Source organism: Akebia trifoliata, chromosome 12, assembly GCF_017979445.1.
Source record: "Akebia trifoliata isolate Shusen 1 chromosome 12, ASM1797944v1, whole genome shotgun sequence".
Lineage (NCBI taxonomy): Eukaryota > Viridiplantae > Streptophyta > Magnoliopsida > Ranunculales > Lardizabalaceae > Akebia > Akebia trifoliata.
In genome coordinates, this window is record NC_141386.1 from 3,717,707 (window position 1) to 3,739,723 (window position 22,017).

Sequence of the window (22,017 nt, forward strand, 5' to 3'; positions counted from 1 at the left end):
ATAATTTTTACAAATTTATGAATTTGTCAATTTTAATATTTATGAATTTATGGATATACGAGTGAATTTATTAATTATAAAAGTGAAAAATTCACTCAAATACATGTTTTTTGAAATTAAAATGAGCAGGATATTGAAATTGGAATTTGGATAAAAGTTGTGCATGTTTTTGAAAAAATCTTTTTTTTTTAAATTAAGATTTGATAAGTAAGATTTGAAGTGCCAATAACAATCCTCAAGAAAGAAAGAAAGAAAAAAACAAAAAAATGATGACAGCTTTACTAAAGATAATACAAATAATAGTTATAAAAGTCAAAAAAAGGCATCATAAGCCAGCAGCCTATCACTGTACAAAATAGTGGAATCATTACTTTAGTCTTCAACCAAACCAATAATAGATTCTAATCTTTCATTCCTATTCTGTTCACTTTTACTCCCCCTTCATCCACGTTGCTAGCTTCATCTTCATCAATTAGCCTCAACCTTCTCTCTCATTTCCCAGTATGGAGCATGCTCTCGTTTCCACTGTTTCGCAGCAATTGGGATCTTTCGTCCTTGAAGAGGTGAGACTGGTGTTGGGTACCCCTCAAGAAGTTGAAAAGTTTACTTCTACACTCAAATCTATTCAAGCCGTACTCATAGATGCAGAGAAGAAACAAGTAAAAGAGGAAACGGTGAAGATTTGGTTACAAAATCTCAAAGATTTGGCCTACGATCTGGAAGATGTGTTAGATGAATGGAGCACTGAAATTCTCAGATCGGAAATCGAGGGAGTTGGCGTATTAGAGAAGGTATGCTCCTATTTGTTCTCTCTTTGCAATTGCAATTGGAATTGCTTCAGTCAAGTTTCTTTGCGTCGTGACATCGGCCATAAGATAAAAGAAATAATGAGTAAACTAGATGTGATTGCAAAGGAGAAAGACCAATTCCAGCTTATTGATAGTGGGATGAGGACTACTAGTGAGGAACCACCAACATTTCGAATGACTAGCTCTATGATTGATGCATTAGATGCATGTGGTCGTGACCAAGACAAAGATATTATACTAAGCAAGTTGTTGAGCGAGAGTAGTCAACAAGAAACTCCTAATGTTCTTCCTGTTGTCATCTCTATACGTGGAATTGGGGGAATTGGGAAGACTACTCTTGCCCAAATGGTCTTCAATGATGATAAGGTGAAGAAGTATTTTAAGATGACAATGTGGGTGTGTGTATCTGACCCTTTCGATTTAACAAGGCTTGCCAAAGCGATTATTAAAGCTGCTAGTGATCAGAAAGTCTCTAACAACATTGAATGGCAAGATTTACATCAAGAATTATGTAGATCTGTCATGGGAAAGCGGTTTCTACTCGTGCTGGATGACGTGTGGACCGAGAATCACACCGACTGGAGTCAGTTGAAGCTTGCTCTCAAGGGTGGTGCACAAGGGAGCAGAATTGTCGTTACTACGCGCAGTGAGAAAGTAGCATTAATGATGGGTTCGGCCTACACTCATGATCTGGGCCAATTGTCTGAGGAGGAATGTTGGATATTGTTTAAACGTATTGCTTTTCAGGGAAGGTGCAAAGAAGATTGTGAGAAATTGGAAGATATCGGTAACAAAATCACAAAAAAGTGCAGGGGTGTGCCTCTTTTCGTGAAGACTTTAGGAATTCTCATGCTCTTCAAAAGAACCAAACGAGAGTGGGAACAAGTCTTGGAAAGTGATGTATGGGAATTACAAGAGGTTGAAAAAGGTGCTTTGCCTGCTCTACTGTTGAGTTATTATGCATTGCCCTCAAATATAAAACGTTGCTTCACATATTGCGCTATCTTTCCAAAAGATCAGGAGATAGGAAAGGATGGGTTAATCCAGTTGTGGATGGCGCAAGGTCTTCTTAACTCCACAGGAAGAAGAGAATTGGAAGTAGTGGGCGTTGAATATTTCAATGAACTACTGATGCGCTCATTTTTCCAAAACATGAAAACAGATGATGATGAAAATATAATTTACTACAAGATGCATGATCTTATTCATGATTTTGCCCAATTTCTTATGAAGACTGAATGCTTTATCATGGATGGTATAAACACAGAACTCAGCAAGACGGTCCGCCATTTAGGCGCTACAGGGTTTATGGATTTAACTTCCATTTACAAGGCAAAGAATCTACGTACTCTCTACATCGACGAACTTGCAAGGGCACCATTATCCTTTCCAGCTCTTCCTGGTTTGTTTTGTCAAGTGACATGTCTTAGAGTACTATCTTTGAGCAATTGGGATCTAAAAGAACTGCCAAATGAGGTTGAGAAGTTGATACATCTTAGATACTTGAACTTGTCTGGAGCAAATTTGAAGGAATTGCCTGAAACAATGTGCAGATTGTATAATTTGCAGACATTGGATCTTAACGGTTGTAGGAGGCTATGTAAACTACCTCAAGGGATTGGGAAAATGATTAACATGAGGCATCTTAAAATTGAAGAAACTGATGAACTAAGCTACTTGCCTCAAGGAATTGGTAGATTAAGCTCCCTTCGAACATTGTCCAAGTTCATTGTTAATGATGTGGGAGGAGATGGATGCAAAATTGGAGAATTAAAAGATCTCGACCACCTCGAAGGGGATCTAAAAATATTTGGGTTGGAAAGAGTGGCGGATGTAAATGAGGCTAATGAAGCACAATTAAAGAATAAGCGACATCTCCATGGTTTGAAATTGATATTTGAGTGCGATGGGTTGGGAAACATGGCAGAAGGCGAGATAAAAAGGATTGAAGGTGTGCTGGAAGGCCTCCAACCACATCGAAACTTGGAGGAATTGCGAATAAAAGGTTACCTTTGTTCTAAGTTCCCTAATTGGATGGATGATTCAATGTTGCCCGAACTCTTCGCTCTTAAAATAGTTGATTGTACGAAATGTGTGCAATTTCCTGCTTTTGGGAAGTTTCAATTTCTTCAAAAACTCAAAATAAAAAACATGGATGAGGTTAAATTGATGGGTCAGGTGTTTGGCCAAATTGCAGGTAGTGATGGTCTTCCAATTGTCCCGCCAAGATTGAAAAAACTGTATATCAATGGTATGGATAACTTGGAGGAGTGGGATTTGAGGGTAGAAGATGGAGTGATTATGCCATGTCTCAGAAAATTAACCCTTGGTAGATTTCCAAAGTTTCAGGTTTTGCCAGCTCTTGGAAATTTACCAGTCCTTGAAAGCCTCGAAATAAGATTCATGAATTCGGTGAAACGTGTAGGTGTTGAGTTTTTAGGAATTAATGTGGATGTTGATGATGATGGTACAAAAAGAGGTGGTGGAGAATCAAGGGTTGTGGTAACATTCCCACAGTTGAAGGAACTTCGTTTGTGGTATATGGATGAGTTGGAGGAGTGGGAGATGTTGACGAGGGAAGAAAAAGAAGAAGAACATGCTGTTGGAAGTGGAGGAGGAAGAGATATAATTATCATCATGCCACTTCTCCACACATTAACAATTCATTTTTGCCCCAAGTTAAAGGAGCTGCCTCACTATATATTCCCTGCTTCACTAAGGAATTTGGAAATTGCTTATTGCCCAAAATTGAGTTGGACACCATGCCTTCCTCCACTTCTTGAAGAGTTGATTTTAGGAGGGGATGTAGGTGTTCTTTCAAGGTCATTGCCCACCAACCAAGTTAACAACAGCAACAACAATCTCAAGTTTCTGGTGATCACTGATTCACCACATTCATCACTCCCTGAAGGTTTGGCTCATCTTACATCGCTCCAAAGCTTGTCAATCCTGTGGTCTAATTCCTTGATGTGCATGTCTGAATGCTGAAACACCTCACCTCGCTTCAAAGCTTGTCAATTCATTACTGCTCTGTTTTGGGAGCACGTTGCAAAAAGGAGGTAGGAGAGGACTGGAGCATCATATCACATATCCCCAACATCCACATTTATCCAGATGAGAATATCCAGTCATAGAGGACACGCATGCATCATGACTCCACTGAGATCTGAAAGAGGTAATGTTCGTGGGTTGTTTTTCTTTTAATTGAGTAAGATTTTACTTTTGAATTTTGAATTAAGAAAAGAAACAACTCAACTCCTGCTTAGTTGTGATTTGAGGTTGGCTCTCATCATCACATCACATGCCAAGGGTTCAGATGATGGGACGGTTATTCTAAATCAATATTCAAATTTGATAAGATACTTATCCGATTTGGATTTGATATATATAATAATATAAGTATATTATATTACATAATAACTATTATATCTATTTGGGTTTAAATTGAATGCTATTGAGAGAGGATATCTCAATATCCAACTTTGAATCCATATCCATAAACATCAAATAATATTTGATTATTTGAATATGAATTTGGATAATTGACTATCCATTGATGGACCTACTAAACCATAGGTTTTAAAATTTGGATGGCCCATCCAATGTGGAGTTAAGCCTAACAGCTTAAAATAATATAAAAATTGAGTTATAAAAGTATTTAAAAAAATAGTTTCTATTTTAAACTAAATAAAAGATTTAATTTTATGTCTCCAGAAAAATATTATGTATAATCAAATAACTTGATCGAGTGTTTGATTTGACAAGGTGCATTTTCAAGTTTTACCAAGTTGATTACACTCTCCAAGTTGGTTTCTTCGAATTTTGGGGCCATGTCACCTCAAAATCCAATCAAGTCGAGTTGACTCAACCAAGTTTGAAGTTAACTCGACGATTTTATAACTATGCTAAAATAAACTCTCTTTTTGACATTTTCCAAGGTTTCAAACAAACAATGGAATTCATTTTCCGATGATTATTTTTTCAATGAATTCTTATTTTCTTGAAAACGAATTTCATACAATGAAATTAGTAGGTGACCTATCTATGATCTATTGAGAATTTCATACCAGAAGCATTCAACTTTCTTGATGTAGTTCTTTTGATAAGGAACATTGGCTAAGAGTTAAAGTGATGACTTCTCTATGTTTAGTAGTTTAAAACTTAAAATGTTTTTGTATGGTTTTTATAATATGTCATTAAGAATCATAAAAAATATTTGTTTTGTCCAGGATAAAGAACAAATTAAAAGGACCTGAATTTTATGGAAGATGTTCCTAAAGAAGAAGCGGTTGTTGTCGCGAGTTTCATGGCTATCATCATGTTCAAGACTCGTCTATGATATTTAATATATAGTTTGTATTATTAATTTGAAAAACCTTGCGTGATTTGATTTGTTATGTATGTGTCTTGTATTTTTATTAATGGTAATGGGCTATATAAATCAAGAGAGATTCAACAGATTTAGCTTGTGATTTCTTCCAGTATTTTCGTAACTTTTCCCTATGGATGGCTTTGAAATCTTGTATTAGGGATTTTAAAACATGTACTCATTGAAGATTTGCTTTAGTTGGAACTCAATGTTAAGAAGATAAAATTAGTAGAGCATGATTTCGAACATTTGGTCATATTGAATGAACGATTAAATATACAAATTAGGTCGATTCTAGGAAAAGATTTGGGTGGGACTAATTATGGTTTGTTGCACGCCGATGTTACCATATTTTCTCTTTAAATGTTTGGGATTCGGCAATCGCTCAAAAAGGATGGTTATGAAGGAAACGATTGGGTCTCGCATGGTGGTTTTGAAAGAAACTAAATTGAGTAACATTGTGTTTGAATTATGGGGCTTCAACTTCAACTCTATGGCATGGATTGCTTTGACAGGATCAGCCGTGTTGTGTGGGTGGTGATTTCAATACAATTAGATTCTCGTATGAGTGCGAGATTTAGGATAAAACTCAGAGCCATCAAAGAAAATCTTAAATCTTGGAATAAGGTGACCTATGATTTGTTGAGATCAAGAAGCAATCCATTATGTAGGAAATAATGAAATTTTATTGTAAAGAAGAGGAATCATGGAGGTAGTCCACTAAAGATAGGGGCATCCCATGTTAATTTAAGAACGGAATTTTAGAAAATATCGATGTTTAAAGATATTAGTTAAAGATAAAAAAAACGAGATTGAGATGGTTCAAAGAAGGAGATTATAATACCAAAAATTTCCATTAAATGGTTAACTCTCACAAAATAACCAATTTTATCTATAAAATTCAACGACTTAAACTGAAGATGAAGATTTGTCCCGCAAAAGTTATCCACAATATCAATAACAATGCGTATATTGTTGATCCTCCAAGCGACTTGTCCATCTAAGGGACACTTTTTTTTTTAGAGATGGGGGTGCTGATGTAAAACATCTAGCTCTCACTTTTCTAGAGAGAGAGAAAAAAAAAAAAACCTATCGGTTAATTCGAACCAACCTGGATCCAGATTGAAACTGCAACCAAATAAACTTTTTTTGAACAGGATTTATATTTTGAGTTTGTTTTATTTTAGTTTCCTAAAAATATTTAGTAGGTGTTATTTGCTTTATAAACTCGATTAGGAAAAAAATATATATTAAATATTGGCATATTTTCACATCTTCAGATATTAGGCCATAACTACTCCTCAGTCCTCACAGGACTATCTCACGACTACTCGGATGCGGCCATTGTATCCCCTGTGAAGAATATGCAAAATAAAGTTTTTCATGCCGTCGATGGATCAAACACACTTTAACTAAATCACAAATCTTTCAAACTGAAGTATGGTTTGTTACTTCATTCAATATGGATGTGTGCTTGTCTGTTCCAAAATTATTTAAAAAATATGTATAAAAGATTATAAGACACAAATGGTAGATATGTAATTATTTTCTGACTCTCCTCTCTGACATATGCCCCATCACAGAACCGTAGACCCCTTGCATTGGGATACGCATAATCATAAAAATTTTCTTGTGCATCCTAAGGAAAATGATCTATGGTTCTGTGATGGGAGCGTATGTCAGAAAGGGGTGTCATATTATCATGACTCATAGGCTTTTCTTGTTACGAAGCAAATCATTTGCAAATGCAAATAATTTGTAGGAATCTAATTTATAGATGCTTGGTTACATTCCAAATTTTTTATTTGCATTGTAAATTATTTGCATGAACCTCTTAAACCCTTCACAAATTTCAGCAAATAATTTATTGCTCAGAAAGTGCTTCAAATCATTTGGAGTGAAAGCTTTTGCATGGTACCAGGCAAATTGAGCAGTACAAGATATGATTTTTCTAAAGCACATAATACAATAAGATTTATAATACAAAAGATGATAACTATCATTCCAGCTGAACAACGATTCACCTCACGAAATGCTAACTTCACATAAATAACCTGATTTATTCAGCAAAACTTAGAAATCTCTCAAAAGGGTTATGCACATAAAACCCACTAAAACATTAAAATTCAAACAAAACGACATACAACATTGGTTTTATTTCTCGATCTTTATGAAGTATATATAAGTATAAATAACATGAATTAGATTGAAAAGGTCAACAACACTCACAAAATATCAAACACAGAATTATTGAGGCACGTTCCGATATAAAACACATTTGGACAAGTCCACTATTCATTACGGTGCAGTGATGTTAAGGGGCATTCAAGTTTACAAAACGAATACCCGCCAAATCATGACCTACTACGGATCACACTGTTGCCTTTCTTCTTGTATAGACTGAAAATTCCGAGCTGCTGACTCATTAGCAGATCTAGCATTGTGAGGCACAATCCTTATCACTAGTGTTTGTTGACGACTTCAAATCCAAGTAGAGATTGGGTTTTCAATGAAAAATCCATGTCTACACAAATAACATAGATCCACACAATGTTTTAAAAATCGAACTAATAATGGAACCAAAATTTTGCTCAACTAATGGGACAGGGGTCCGACCGAGATTCAAATTGGTCAAACTGATGAGAGACCTATACGATGGTTGTTTAGCTTCATATCATCTAACTTCCAACAAAGCAACAAATACTACATGAAAACTGGAAAATTCGACAGAAAAAATTGACGAGTCAAGGCTCACGAATTTTAGAAACTGAATTTTGACGGTCTAAGACCTTCGAAATTCTTGATGTTGCTAGATTCGACGGCTTAGAGTTGTCGAATTTCTCCTATCCTTCATTAATTTGACAGTTTCGAGGCGTTAAAAAAAAATTTTGACAATGAAAAATTCGACCTCTTGGTCCGTCGAATTTTATGAAATTTGACAGCCCAAGGCCGTCAAATTTGGGCTTTTTTTCACATTGTGAAAGTTTGACTTTTCAATTGACTCGACTCAAATGTTCATGGAGTCAAATCAATTTGATGGTTTGCGAGTCGACTCAGATAAGTTAAATAAAATATTTATAAATATTTTATATTATTAACACGTATTTTATATTAAAAAAATATTTATTATTTTTTTCTCCTAGAAAATGTTAAATATACCCTGCATTCTAGTTAATTTTTCTGAATCAAATCGGTTTATTTTCGAGTTGACTCAATTGAGTTATTGAGTTGACGCTACTTTACCAAGTTGGTTCTATGAGTTAGAATAAGTTTTGAGCCAAATCACCCAAAAATCCAAACCAAGTGGGGATGGTATCTTTCAACTTAATCATTCAAATGTGCCTCCACCTAATACAGAGACTATTGGTGTTTACTAAACTAACATAATAAGTACAAACACCAGCTAGGAGGATATTAATATAAATATCATCTTATAATCCTGACTATTAGATAATTCTCAAAATTTAAAATTAGAATCTCGAGGGTAAGCTAGTCAACTTGAAAACAATAAGAATCTTATCGAAGGATTAGGTTCCACCGACTAAACATAGATTATAGAATTATAATTGAAGCAGGTGAGCAATCAACCGAGCAAGTGGCAATAAATAAAGAAATTTAGGGGTGTATTTTTTTATTATCTCCGTAATATTTCTTCCATTAAAAAAAAATTGAATACTTGACATAGGGCCTTGAATTTGATCCAATTGATCATCAAATAGTCCATCTGGATCCTATGAACCAAGGATTTGGACTGCTATCGACACTATAAGATAGGCGACAGTGTGGTACATTCTCCATGGATTGAACCCAGACGATTAGAACCAATAGTTTGATCCAAGTCCTATTTGAGAAAGGAATATTATTACTTTCCAGTGCAATAGACATGATTCAAAAAAGGTCATTTGCATAATTTCTTAAAACTAATTATGGTAGAAAAATAACCTGAGGGGTTGCCTTAGTGGTAATTTCAGATCGATAAGCGGTTGATCCCTATAGGTCGTGAGTTCGATACCTAGTATGAGCATTAATTCCTTAGGGGTCACCCGCGAGGGCGCACCCTCACTTACTTGGTGTGTCTAACGTGTGGGCGTTACATGTGCCCTAGGACTAATTCTTGGACAAGACCATGGTCTATGGATTGGGCAATCCCCAAATACGGGCCTGGTTCGCCTTCTACAGGGATGCCCAGTCATCAAAAAAAAAAAAATTATGGTAGAAAATTTCTTATCTTGAAAAACTTTTATTTGTGTTAGTGGAACTAATACTATTTCTTTTTTACTACTTACGCCTATAAAACAAATGTAACTATAAATGTAATTGTCATTACTATTATTTTCATTATCGCTAATACTGATTTCAGAACGAAGATAATTGTCAATGCAACCATTAATGATGATGTAGGCAAATCCTGTCAATTAAGATAGAGATTGGACCCATAGTTTAATGAAAAGTAATCTTAGATGGCTCCAAATGATTGCAAAATATGCATGAATTTAATATTTTTATAAGACTTGAATCCAACTTGAGCCCACAAAGTTTTAATTAGGGTGCCGCAGACGACTTAAGCTCAGTAGGATTTTAGGACGGGTTTAAATTACAGTTCATCACTTTAAGATTGGGTTAGGGCATAGTCAAGTCAGGCTTGAACCCACCCATGAACGGCCCTAGCGCCAAGAACAACTACCAGATCAAGTGGCAATAATTAAGTCTGAAAAATAAAATAATTTATACATTCAAGTAGGCAAGCAATCACCGTGAAAATTTTGTCAGATACACAATAATTAGGGATTTGAACGATATATTTCTCAGCCCTGATGACATAGGTTAAGGCTAGAAAAATAATTTTTCTTTTGGAGGACTAGTGTTAACTGGTAACACATTTTTTACCCCTGACTTTCCATGTTAGATTTTTCACATTTAGTTTTGTCAAATTATTTATGATAACGCTTTGCATCAAGGCTTCAATTTCTATTTTATAAGTTTATATTTATTTTTAAATTAAAATAATTATAATTTTATTTTTTCATAGATAGGATGTTCAATGGATACATGAATATTTGAATCTGGAAAACATTTATGACATCCGAAATTTGGCGGATAGTATAAATATTTTATTATATTGTCAGATATCTCATGATATCTTATTCAAATCATATATAAATTAGAGTTTGCTAGTGGGGTGAAAGAGAAAAAAAAAACAAAAAATTTGAAAAGGGAAAAAGTGGAAAGCAATATAAAAATTTGTAGATGTTATTTAGGAAGAATAGAAGAGAAAAAACAATAAAATTGCGAATATTCTTGAGGGGGGCGGTTCAAGGGACATACGTAAAAACAATGGTTTTTCAAAATATGGGTTAGAGGTTTTGAATTGAGCTGATTTTTTGCGAGGGTGGTCACTATGATGAGAAGATCGTCCTCACAAAAAATCAGCTCCATCTGAAACTTCTAAATCCATCAAAGTGATATACAAATTATTAACAAAAATTGGCAAAAAATTGACGGTCCACATTCTAAATCACTTTTAATGGGGCTAGAAATTTCAGATTGGACTGATTTTTTATTTATTTTTGGATGATCTTCCCATTATAGAGATTATTCCCACAAAAAATCAGCTCAATCCGAAACTTCTAACCCATATTTTGAAAATTTATTAATGTTACATTGTTTTTACATATGTTTTTTCATATGTCCCTTGGTCTTGACCCGTTCTTGAGAAGGGGAAGAAGTGAGAAGACAAAGGGGGAGGGATAATTCCTCGAGATACATTGTTTTTTATATAAATCTTAAGACATAAAGTGGGACCTACCGTTATATTTTATTATATATATTATAATTTATAAATATATTATATATTTATAAATATTCAAATAAGTTATTAATGGGGGGATATTTTAAAAGTCCAACTAACCCCACTAAATAATGATTCCACCCTTACTAATTATAGTTGTAACGATAAAATTAAATGAACTTCATATTTTTTTTTTCCTGTAAAAATACTTATTTTTCACCATTAAATTTTATTTATAAGTTTGGGAGTTAGGTGGAAGATCAGTAGCCGCCCAATTTCAAAATGTTGGATTGAGTTCAAAAAGGAAATTGATTTTAATATCTTTGGATTTGAATTTTTCGATGAAATTTAGAGGGTTGTGGTTCTGGATTATGGAAGCCATCAACTTTAATTTTCACCTTTATTTTTAGTTTTAAATTTAGGAGTACGGAAGCCATCATTTTTAAATACCTACGATCAAGCTTAAAAGGGCTTTTATTTTTTTATTTTTAATTTGAATTTTTCCATGAAATCTAAAAGGCCTTGTTGTTGGATTGCTGATTTGATAATTTATGTGAGCCCAATGATCATTAGTAATATTTAAAATCTTACTAAGTTAGTCATGGTAGCATGGTTAATAAAGTAAGATTTATTTAAATAACAAACTTATGAAGTAAGGGGGTTCTTTGTAATAAAATTGCTACAGATAGGACTGTCCGGTAAATCTCTCAAATCAAACATTAAAAATTAAAAATTAAAAAAAAAAACTGCGCTAGTGGCACCCCAACTCTTACTTATTACAATCCATTTTCTAAAATTATTTATCATGTCCTAATTTAAGATTAAAACTCACCATTCAAATGTTAGAGAGATTGCCTAAAATTATATCTCAATGTTATAAAACATTATAATAGTTTTTCACTATTTTAGTAGTTGATTACAATTATGATTAGGCTCAAATAAGATCTTAAATCCTAAAAATAAAAATATCCACTAAATTTTTTTTTGGAAGAATGGTGAATCTTCATGTCGTGCATTGAAGATTTTGAGTTAGGTACAAGACTGATTTGAATTCTCAAAACATGTATTTGTCATTTTTATAATCTACAAATTTATGAATTTGTGAATTTTAATATTTATGAATTTGTAGATATACAAGTGAATTCATAGATTATAAAAGTGAGAAATTCACTTAAATACATGTTTTAGGAATTGAAATGAACAGATATTGAAATTAGAATTTGGACAAAAGTTGTGAACTTTGGGAAAAATTCTTTATTCTTAATTAAAGTTTGATAAGTAAAAGTTGGAGTGCCAATAACAGCTCTCAAGGAGGGGGAAAAAGCAAAAAAAAAGAAAAAGAAAAAGAAAAAGAAAGATGAAAGATGATGACAGCTTTACTAAAAATAATTTAAATAATAGTTATAAAAGTCAAAAATGCATCATAAGCTAGCCGCCTAGCACTACACAATACAGTGGAATCATTGCACGAGACAGTTCATCTTCACCCTTCATCCTCATTTGCCTAAACCTTGTCTCTCTCATATCCAAGTATGGCGCATGCTCTCGTTTCCACTGTTTTGAAGGAATTGGGATCCGTCATCCTTAAAGAGGCGAAGAAAGAGGTGAGACTGGTGTTGGGTACCCCTCAAGAAGTTGAAAACTTTACTTGTACACTCAAATCTATTCAAGCCGTACTGATAGATGCAGAGGAGAAACAAGTAAAAGAGGAAACGGTGAAGCTTTGGTTAGAAAAACTCAAAGACGTGGCCTACGACATGGAAGATGTGTTGGACGAATGGAGCACTGAAATTCTCAGATCGGAAATCGAGGAAGTTGGCGTATTAGAGAAGGTATGCTCCTATTTGTTCTCTCTCTGCAATTGCTTCAGTCAAGTTTCTTTGCGTCGTGACATCGGCTATAAGATAAAAGAAATAAAGGGAAAACTAGATGTGATCGCAAAGGAGAAAGACCAGTTCCAGCTTATTGATAGTGGGATGAGGACTATTAATACAACTACAGAGGAACCACCAACTTTTCGAATGACTAGCTCTATGATTGATGTATTAGATGTATGCGGTCGTGACCTCGACAAAGATACTATACTAAGCAAATTATTGAGCGAGAGTAGTCAACAAGAAACAAGTAATGTCCCAGTTGTCATCTCTATACGTGGAATTGGGGGAATTGGGAAGACTACTCTTGCCCAAATGGTTTACAATGATGATAAGGTGAATAAGCATTTCGAGAAGAGAATGTGGGTGTCTGTATCTGACCCTTTTGATTTAACAAGGCTTGCCAAAGCGATTATTAAAGAGGTTGGTGGTCAGAACGTCTCTAACGACATTGAATGGCAAGATTTACATCAAGAATTATGTAGATCTGTCACGGGAAAGCGGTTTCTACTTGTGCTGGATGACGTGTGGACCGAGAATCACACCGATTGGAGTCAGTTGAAGCTTGCTCTCAAGGGTGGTGCACAAGGAAGCAGAATTGTCGTTACTACGCGTAGTGAGAAAGTTGCATTAATGATGGGTTCAGCCTACACTCATGATCTGGGCCAATTGTCCGAGGAGGAATGTTGGATATTGTTTAAACGTATTGCTTTTCAGGGAAGGAGAAAAGAAGATTGCGAGAAATTGGAAGATATCGGTAACAAAATCACAAAAAAGTGCAAGGGTGTGCCTCTTTTCGTGAAGACTTTAGGAAGTCTCATGCTCTTCAAAAGAACCAGACGAGAGTGGGAACAAGTCTTGGAAAGTGATGCATGGGAATTACAAGAGGTTGAAAAAGGTGTTCTGCCTGCTCTACTGTTGAGTTATTATGCATTGCCCTCAAATGTGAAACGTTGCTTCACATATTGCGCTATCGCTCCAAAAGATCATCAGATAGAAAAGGATGGGTTAATCAAGCTTTGGATGGCGCAAGGGCTTCTTAACTCCACAGGAAGAAGAGAATTGGAAGTAGTGGGCGTTGAATATTTCAATGAACTACTGATGCGCTCATTTTTCCAAAACATGGAATCAGATGATGATGAAAATATGATTTACTACAAGATGCATGATCTTATACATGATTTTGCCCAATTTCTTACGAAGACTGAATGCTTTATCATGGATGGTATAAACACAGAATTCAGCAAGACAGTCCGCCATTTAGACGCTACTGGGTTTATGGATGTAACTTCCATTTACAAGGCAAAGAATCTACGCACTCTTCGCATCGACGGACTTGCTCGGACACCATTGTCCTTTCCAGCTCTTTCTGATTTGTTTTGTCAAGTGACATGTCTTAGAGTACTATCTTTGTGCAATTGGGCTCTAGAAGGACTGCCAAATGAGGTTGAGAAGTTGATACATCTTAGATACTTAGACTTGTCTGAAACAAGATTGAAGGAATTGCCTGAAACAATGTGCAGATTGTATAATTTGCAGACATTGGGACTTGAAAGTTGTTGGAGGCTATGTAAACTACCTCAAGGGATTGGGAAAATGATTAATCTGAGGCATCTTGAAATTGATAAAACTGTTAAACTAAGCTACTTGCCTCAAGGAATTGGTAGATTAAGCTCCCTTCGAACATTGTCCAAGTTCATTGTTGATGATGTGGGAGGAGATGGATGCAAAATTGGAGAATTAAAAGATCTCGACCACCTCGAAGGGGATCTAAAAATATTTGGGTTGGAAAGAGTGGCGGATGTAAATGAGGCTAATGAAGCACAATTGAAGAATAAGCGACATCTCCATGGTTTGAAATTGATATTTGAGTGCGATGGGTTGGGAAACATGGCAGAAGGCGAGATAAAAAGGATTGAGGGTGTGCTGGAAGGCCTCCAACCACATCGAAACTTGGAGGAATTGCGAATAAAAGGTTACCTTGGTTCTAAGTTCCCAAATTGGATGGATGATTCAATGTTGCCCAAACTCTTCGCTCTTAAAATAGTTGACTGTACGAAATGTGTGCAATTTCCAGTTTTTGGGGAATTTCAATTTCTTCAAAAACTCAAAATAAAAAACATGGATGAGGTTAAATTGATGACTCAGGTGTTTGGCCAAATTTCAGGTAGTGATGGTCTTCCGATTGTTCCGCCAGGATTGAAAGAACTTTATATTGATGGTATGGATAACTTGGAGGAGTGGGATTTGAGGGTAGAAGATGGAGTGATTATGCCATGTCTCAGAAAATTATCCCTTTCGGACTTTCCAAAGTTTCAGGTTTTGCCAGCTCTTGGAAATTTACCAGTCCTTGAAAGCCTCAAAATATCAGGAATGGATTCAGTTAAACGTATAGTTGTTGAGTTTTTAGGAATTAATGTGAATGTTGATGATGATGGTACAAAGAGAGGTGGTGGAGAATCAAGAGTTGTGGTAGCATTCCCACAGTTGAAGAAACTTAAATTGTCATATATGTATGAGTGGGAGGAGTGGGAGATGTTGACGAGGGAAGAAAAAGAAGAAGAAGAACATGTTGTTGGAAGTGGAGGAGGAAGAGATATAATTATCATCATGCCACTTCTCCACACATTACACCTTTATGATTGCCCCAAGTTGAAGGAGGTGCCTCACTACATATTCCCTGCTTCACTAAGGAAGTTGAAAATTGATAATTGCCCAAAATTGAGTTGGACACCATGCCTTCCTCCACTCCTTGAAAAGTTGACTTTAAATGGGGATGTAGGTGTTCTTTCAAGGTCATTGCCCACCAACCAAGATAAGAACAGCAACAACAATCTCAAGTCTCTGCTTATCTCTGAATCACCACATTCGTCACTCCCTGAAGGTTTGGCTCATCTTACATCGCTCCAAAGGTTGTCAATCTTGTATTCTGATTCCTTGATGTGCATGTCTGAGGAGCTGAAACAGCTCACCTCGCTTCAACACTTGGAAATTTATCAGTGCTCTGTTTTGGGAGCACGTTGCGAAAAGGAGGTAGGAGAGGATTGGAGCATCATATCACACATCCCCAACATCCACATTTATTTAGATGAGAATATCTCAGACTCCACTGAGATCTGAAAGAGGTAATTTTCGTGGGTTGTTTTTCTTTTAATTAAGATTTTACTTTTGAATTTTGAATTAAGAAAAGAAACAACTCCACTCCTAATTGCTTGTGATTTGAGGTTGTCTCTCATCATCACATCACATGCCAATGGTTCAGATGATGGGAAGGTTATTCTAAATCAATATTCAAATTTGATAAGATACTTATCCAATTCGGATTTGATATATATAATAATATAAGTGTATTATATTACATAATAACTATTATATCTATTTGGGTTTAAATTGAATGCTATTGAGATAGAATATCTCAATATTTGACTTCGAATCCATATTCATAAACATCAAATAATATTTGATTATTTGAATATGAATTTGGATACTATCCATTAATAGACCTACTAAACCATAGGTTTTAAAACCAACAAAATTTCGACTTGGATGGCCATCTAGTGTGGAGTTAAGCCTAACAACTTACAATAATATAAAAATTGACTTATAAAAGTATTTAAAAAAATAGTTTCTATTTTAAACTAAATAAAAGATTTAATTTCATTTCTCCAGAAAAATATTTTTTATAATCAAATAACTCGATCGAGTTTTTTATTTGACTAGGTGCTTTTTCAAGTTTTACCAATTGAGTACACTCTCCAAGTTGGTTTCTTCGAATTTTGGGGCCATGTCCCCTCAAAATCCGATCAAGTCGAGTTGACTCAACCAAGTTTGAAACTAACTTGACGATTTTATAACTATGCTAAAATCAACTCTCTTTTTGACATTTTTCAAGGTTTCAATCAAACAATGAAATTCATTTTCCCATGATCATTTTTTCAAGGAATTCTTATTCTCTTGAAAACGAATTTCATACAATGAATAGAACCTATGGAATTAGTAGGTGACTTATGACCTGTTGAGAATTTCATACTAGAAGCATTCAACTTTCTTGATGTCGTTCTTTTGATAAGGGACATTGGCTAAGAAGAAGTAGAAGTTGTTGTTGCGAGTTTCATGGCTTTCATCATGTTCAAGATTCGTCTATGATATTTGATATATAGTTTGTATTATTAATTTGAAAAACCTTGCGTGATTTGATTTGTTATGTTTGTGTCTTGTATTTTTATTAGTGGTAATCGACTATAAATCAATTAAGAGAGATTCAATAGATTTAGCTTGTGATTTTTTCCAATATTTTGTATTAGGGATTTTAAAACATGTCCTCATTGAAAATTTGCTTTAGTTGGAACTCAATATTAAGAAGATAAAATAAGTAGAGCATGATTTTGAACGTTTGGTCATATTGAATGAACGATTAAATGTACAAATTAGGTCGAATCGAGGGAAAGATTTGGGTGGGATTAATTATGATTTGTTCCAAGCCTATGTGAAATGCTTGGGATTGGGTAATCGCTCAAAACGGATGGTTATGAAGGAAACGATTGGGTCTCACGTGGTGGTTTTGAAAGAAACTAAGTTGAGTAACATTGTATTTGAATTATGGGGCTTCAACTTCAACTCTATGGCGTGGATTGCTTTGCCATAATCAGTTGTGGAGTGTGGGTGGTGATTTCAATACAATTAGATTCTCGTCTAAGTGCGGGATTTAGGAAAAAACTCACAGCAATCAAAGAAAATCTTAAATCGTGGAATTAGGTGACCTATGATTTGTTGAGGTCAAGAAGCAATCCATTATATAGGAAAGAATGAAATTTTATAGAAAAGAAAAGGAATCAAGGAGGTAGTCCACTAAAGATAGGGGCATCCCCATTCAATGTAAGGACAGAATTTTAGAAAATATCGATGTTGAAGAGATTAGTTAAAGATAAAAACAAGTGTGATGGTTCAAAAAAGGAGATAATAATACCCAAATTGTCCATTAAATGGCTAACTCGCACAAAATAACCAATTTTATCTATAAAATTCAACTACTTAAGAGTTATCCACAAAATCAATAACAATGCCTATATTGTTGATCTTCCAAGCAACTTGTCCATGAAAAAAATGTTCAATTTTATGTATATCTTTCCTTATCATTGTGACAACAATGTTGAGCTAAAGGACCCTTTTTTTTTAGAGGTGGGGGTGCTGATGTAAAACATCTAGCCATCACTTTTCTAGAGATTAAAAAAAAAAAAAAAGACAAGAAGAATCAAGAACAGCTCATAAATGGTTCGAACCAAATCAATCCAGTCGGTTGATTCGAACCAACCTGGATCCAGATTGAAACTGCAACCAAATAAACCTGTTTTGAACAGGGTTTATATTTTGAGTTTGTTTTATTTTAGTTTCCTAAAAATACCTAGTAGTTGTTATTTGCTTTATAGACTCAAAATTAGGAATGTTGTTTATTTATGTTTTTTTCCTTTTTAGATTTGGAAGTTGCTTATTATTTTCTTGATTAATCAAAATAAACATTTATTAAAAATTATATATATTCAAACTGATGGAATGCTTATAACAAATATGATTACATTTTCCTAGGAAAAAAAAAAGATTAAATTTTGGCATATTTTCGCATCTTCAGAGTTTAAGCCATAACTACCACTCAGTCCTGTGTCCTCACAGGACTATCTCACGACTACTCGGATGGGCGGCCATTGTATCCCCTATGAAGAATATACAAAATAAAGTTATTTTCAAGTTCTCGATGGATCAAACACACTTTAACTAAATCACAAATCTTTCAAACTGAAGTATGGTTCGTTCCGATATAAAACACATTTGGACAAGTCCACTATTCATTACGGTGCAGTGATGGTAAGGGGGATTCAAGTTTGCAAAACGAGTACCTGCCAAACCATGACCTACTACGGATCACACTGTTGCCTTTCTTCTTGTAAAGACTGAAAATTCCGAGCTGCTGGCTCATTAGCAGATCTAGCATTGTGAGGCACAACCCTTATCACTAGTGTTTGTTGACGACTGCAAATCCAAGTAGAGATTTGATTTTCAATGAAAAATCCACGTCTACACAGATAACATAGATCCACACAATGTTTTAAAAATCGAACTAATAATGGAACCAAAATTTTGCCGACCGAGATTCAAATTGGTCAAACTGATGAGAGACCTATACGATGGGTGTTTAGCTTCATATCATCTAACTTCCAACAAAGCAACAAATACTACATGAAAATTAGAAAATTCGACAGAAAAAATTGACGAGTCAAGGCTCACGAATTTTAAAAACTAAATTTTGACGGTCTAAGACCTTCGAAATTCTTGATGTTCCCAGATTTGATGGCTTAAAGCTGTCGAATTTCTCCTATCCTTCATTAATTTGACAGTTTCGAGGCGTCAAAAAAAAAAATTGACTATGAAAAATTTAACCTCTTGGTCCGTCGAATTTTAAGAAATTTGACAGCCCAAGGCCTTCAAACTTGGGTTTTTTTCACATTGTGAAAGTTTGACTTTTCAATTGACTCGACTCAAATGTTCATGGATGGCTTGTGAGTTGACTCAGATAAGTTAAATAAAATATTTATAAATATTTTATATTATTAACACGTATTTTATAATAATAAAATATTTATTATTTTGTTCTCCAAGAAAATGTTAAATATAATACCCTGAATTCTAGTTAATTTTTCTGAACCAAATCGGTTAATTTTCGAGTTGACTCAATTGAGTTATTGAGTTGACGCTACTTTACCAAGTTGGTTCTATGAGTTAGTTAGAATAAGTTTTGAGCCAAATCACCCAAAAATCCAAACCAAGTGGGAATAGTATCTTTCAACTTAATTATTCAAATGTGCCTCCACCTAATACAGAGACTGTTGGTGTTTACTAAACTAACATAATAAGTACAAAGTCCAGATAGGAGGATATTAATATAAGTATCATCTTATAATCCTGACTGTTAGATAATTCTCAAAATTTGAAATTAGAATCTCGATGATAAGCTAGTCAACTTGAAAACAATAAGAATCTTATCGAAGAATTAGGTTCCACCGACTAAACATAGATTATAGAATTATAATTGAAGCAGGTGAGCAATCAACCGAGCAAGTGGCAATAAATAAAGAAATTTAGGGGTGTAATATTTCTTCCATTAGAAAAAAAAAATTTGAATACTTGACCTAGGGCCTTGAATTTGATGCAATTGATCATAAAATAGTCCATCTGGATCCTATGAACCAAGGAGTTGGACTGCTATCGATGCTACAGGATAGGCGACAGTGTGGTACATTCTCCATGGATTGAACCCAGATGATCAGAACCAACAGTTTGATCCAAGTCCTATTTGAGAAAGGAATATTATTACTTTTCAATGCAATAGACATGATTCAAATAAGGTCATTTACATAATTTCTTAAAACTAATTATGGTAGGAAAATAACCTGAGGGGTTGGCTCAATGGCAATTTCAGATTGATAAGCGGTTAATGCCTATAGGTCATGAGTTTGATGCCTAGTATGAGCATTAATTCCTCAGGGGTCACCCGTGAGGTTACACCTTCACTTACCTAGTCCGTGTGATGTGCGGGCGTTACACGTGCCCCAGGACTAATTCTTGGACAAGACCATGGTCTATGGATTGGATAATGCCCAAATTCGGGCTTGGTTCGCCGTCTACAGGGATACCTAGTTATCAAAAAAAAATTATGGTAGAAAATTTTTTATTTTGAAAAACTTTTGTTTGTGTTAGTGGAACTAATACTACTTCTTTTTTACTACTTACGCCTTCAAAACAAATGTAACTATAAATGTAATTGTCATTACTGTTATTTTCATTATCGCTTGAAACGTAACTATCAATACTGATTTTAGAACGAAGATAATTGTCAATGCAACCATTAATGATGATGTAGACAAATCCTTTCAATTAAGATAGAGATTGGACCCATAGTTTGATGAAAAGTAATATTAGATGACTCCAAATGACTTCAAAATATGCATGAATTTAATATTTTTATAAGACTTGAATCCAACTTGAACCCACTAAGTTTTTATTAGGGTGCCGTAGATGGCTTAAGCTCGATAGGATTCTAGGACTGGTTTAAATTACAGTTCATCACTTTAAGACTGGGTTAGCGCATAGTCAAGCCAGGCTTGAACCCACCCATGAACGGCCCTAACGCCAATATTTCCATTGCCTACTTTGGGGCAGTAAGAGTATTATTGATCAATTCATAACTGAATTTGACTTAAATATAAATATGAAGCACAAGAACAACTACCGGATCAACTGGCAATAATTAAGTTTGAAAAATAAAATAATTTATACATTCAATTACGCAAGCAATCACCATGGAAATTTTTTCAGATACACAATAATTAGGGACTTGAACGATATATTTCTCAGCCCTGATGACATAGGTTAAAACTAGAAAAATAGTTTTTCTTTTGGAGGACTTGTGTTAATTGTTAACACATTTTTTACGCCTGACTTTTCATATTAGATTTTTCACATTTAGTTATGAAAAGTCTTCAACCTTCAACAAAATATCCTTATTTTTTCTTCTTGAAACTAGTCATCTTCAACCATTTGGATAATTTTTTTTCACCTTTTCACTCACATCTTCAACTTAGGTTAAATTGTTTAAATATTGATATATATTTCTAAAGAAAAATTAAACTGATTAATGGATCATTCGATCACTTTTACATGGATTTCTAAAGATGGTGCATCGTATAATTCCTACTCTTTACATCATATTTCTAAAGTTACGTAGTTCATCGACTCTTTCATTTCCTATTCTAAAGGCATCCAAATAATATTTGCCGGCGTTGATGGTACAACAAGCGAATCCTAAAATGGACTATTAAGAGAAGCCTTACAACTTAGGGATTAATTAGAAAAAATCCTTTTGCCAGGTCCTTCAAGTAATTTTTCCTAATAAAATTGCAACAGATACGTTCGTCGTATAAATCTCTCAAAAATCTATATATGATTTTATGCCAGATCAACGTCATTGAGTGTTTTTTTTAGTCAATTTAGTATTATTCAATCAAGAAAAAAAGTAAAACAAAATAAAGCCGAGAATTTTTTTTTCTTTATTAACTTTATTACATATTTTAAACCTTACTAAGTTGGGTCGTTTTGCTCAAACTCAAATGCAAAAGAAAAATAAAA

At 34.4% G+C, this 22,017-nt stretch overlaps 2 protein-coding genes across 2 annotated transcripts; both read left to right on the top strand.

Annotated features, from left to right (window-relative positions):
• Nucleotides 1-432: 432 nt before the first annotated feature.
• LOC147388664 (disease resistance protein RGA2-like) lies at nt 433-3,797 on the top strand. Its single transcript, XM_086418366.1, has one exon. It carries the CDS (start codon nt 504-506, stop codon nt 3,795-3,797), a length of 3,294 nt encoding a protein of 1,097 aa, XP_086274492.1. The 5' UTR covers nt 433-503.
• Nucleotides 3,798-12,498: 8,701 nt separating this feature from the next.
• LOC147388665 (disease resistance protein RGA2-like) lies at nt 12,499-15,960 on the top strand. The gene has a single exon (XM_086418367.1). The coding sequence runs from the start codon at nt 12,499-12,501 to the stop codon at nt 15,958-15,960; it is 3,462 nt and encodes a 1,153-aa protein (XP_086274493.1).
• The last annotated feature ends 6,057 nt before the right edge of the window (nt 15,961-22,017 follow it).

Bases quoted from the DNA above. Each gene is read 5' to 3' on its own strand.
- LOC147388664 (XM_086418366.1), top strand. From the start codon at position 504: ATGGAGCATGCTCTCGTTTCCACTGTTTCGCAGCAATTGGGATCTTTC.
- LOC147388665 (XM_086418367.1), top strand. From the start codon at position 12,499: ATGGCGCATGCTCTCGTTTCCACTGTTTTGAAGGAATTGGGATCCGTC.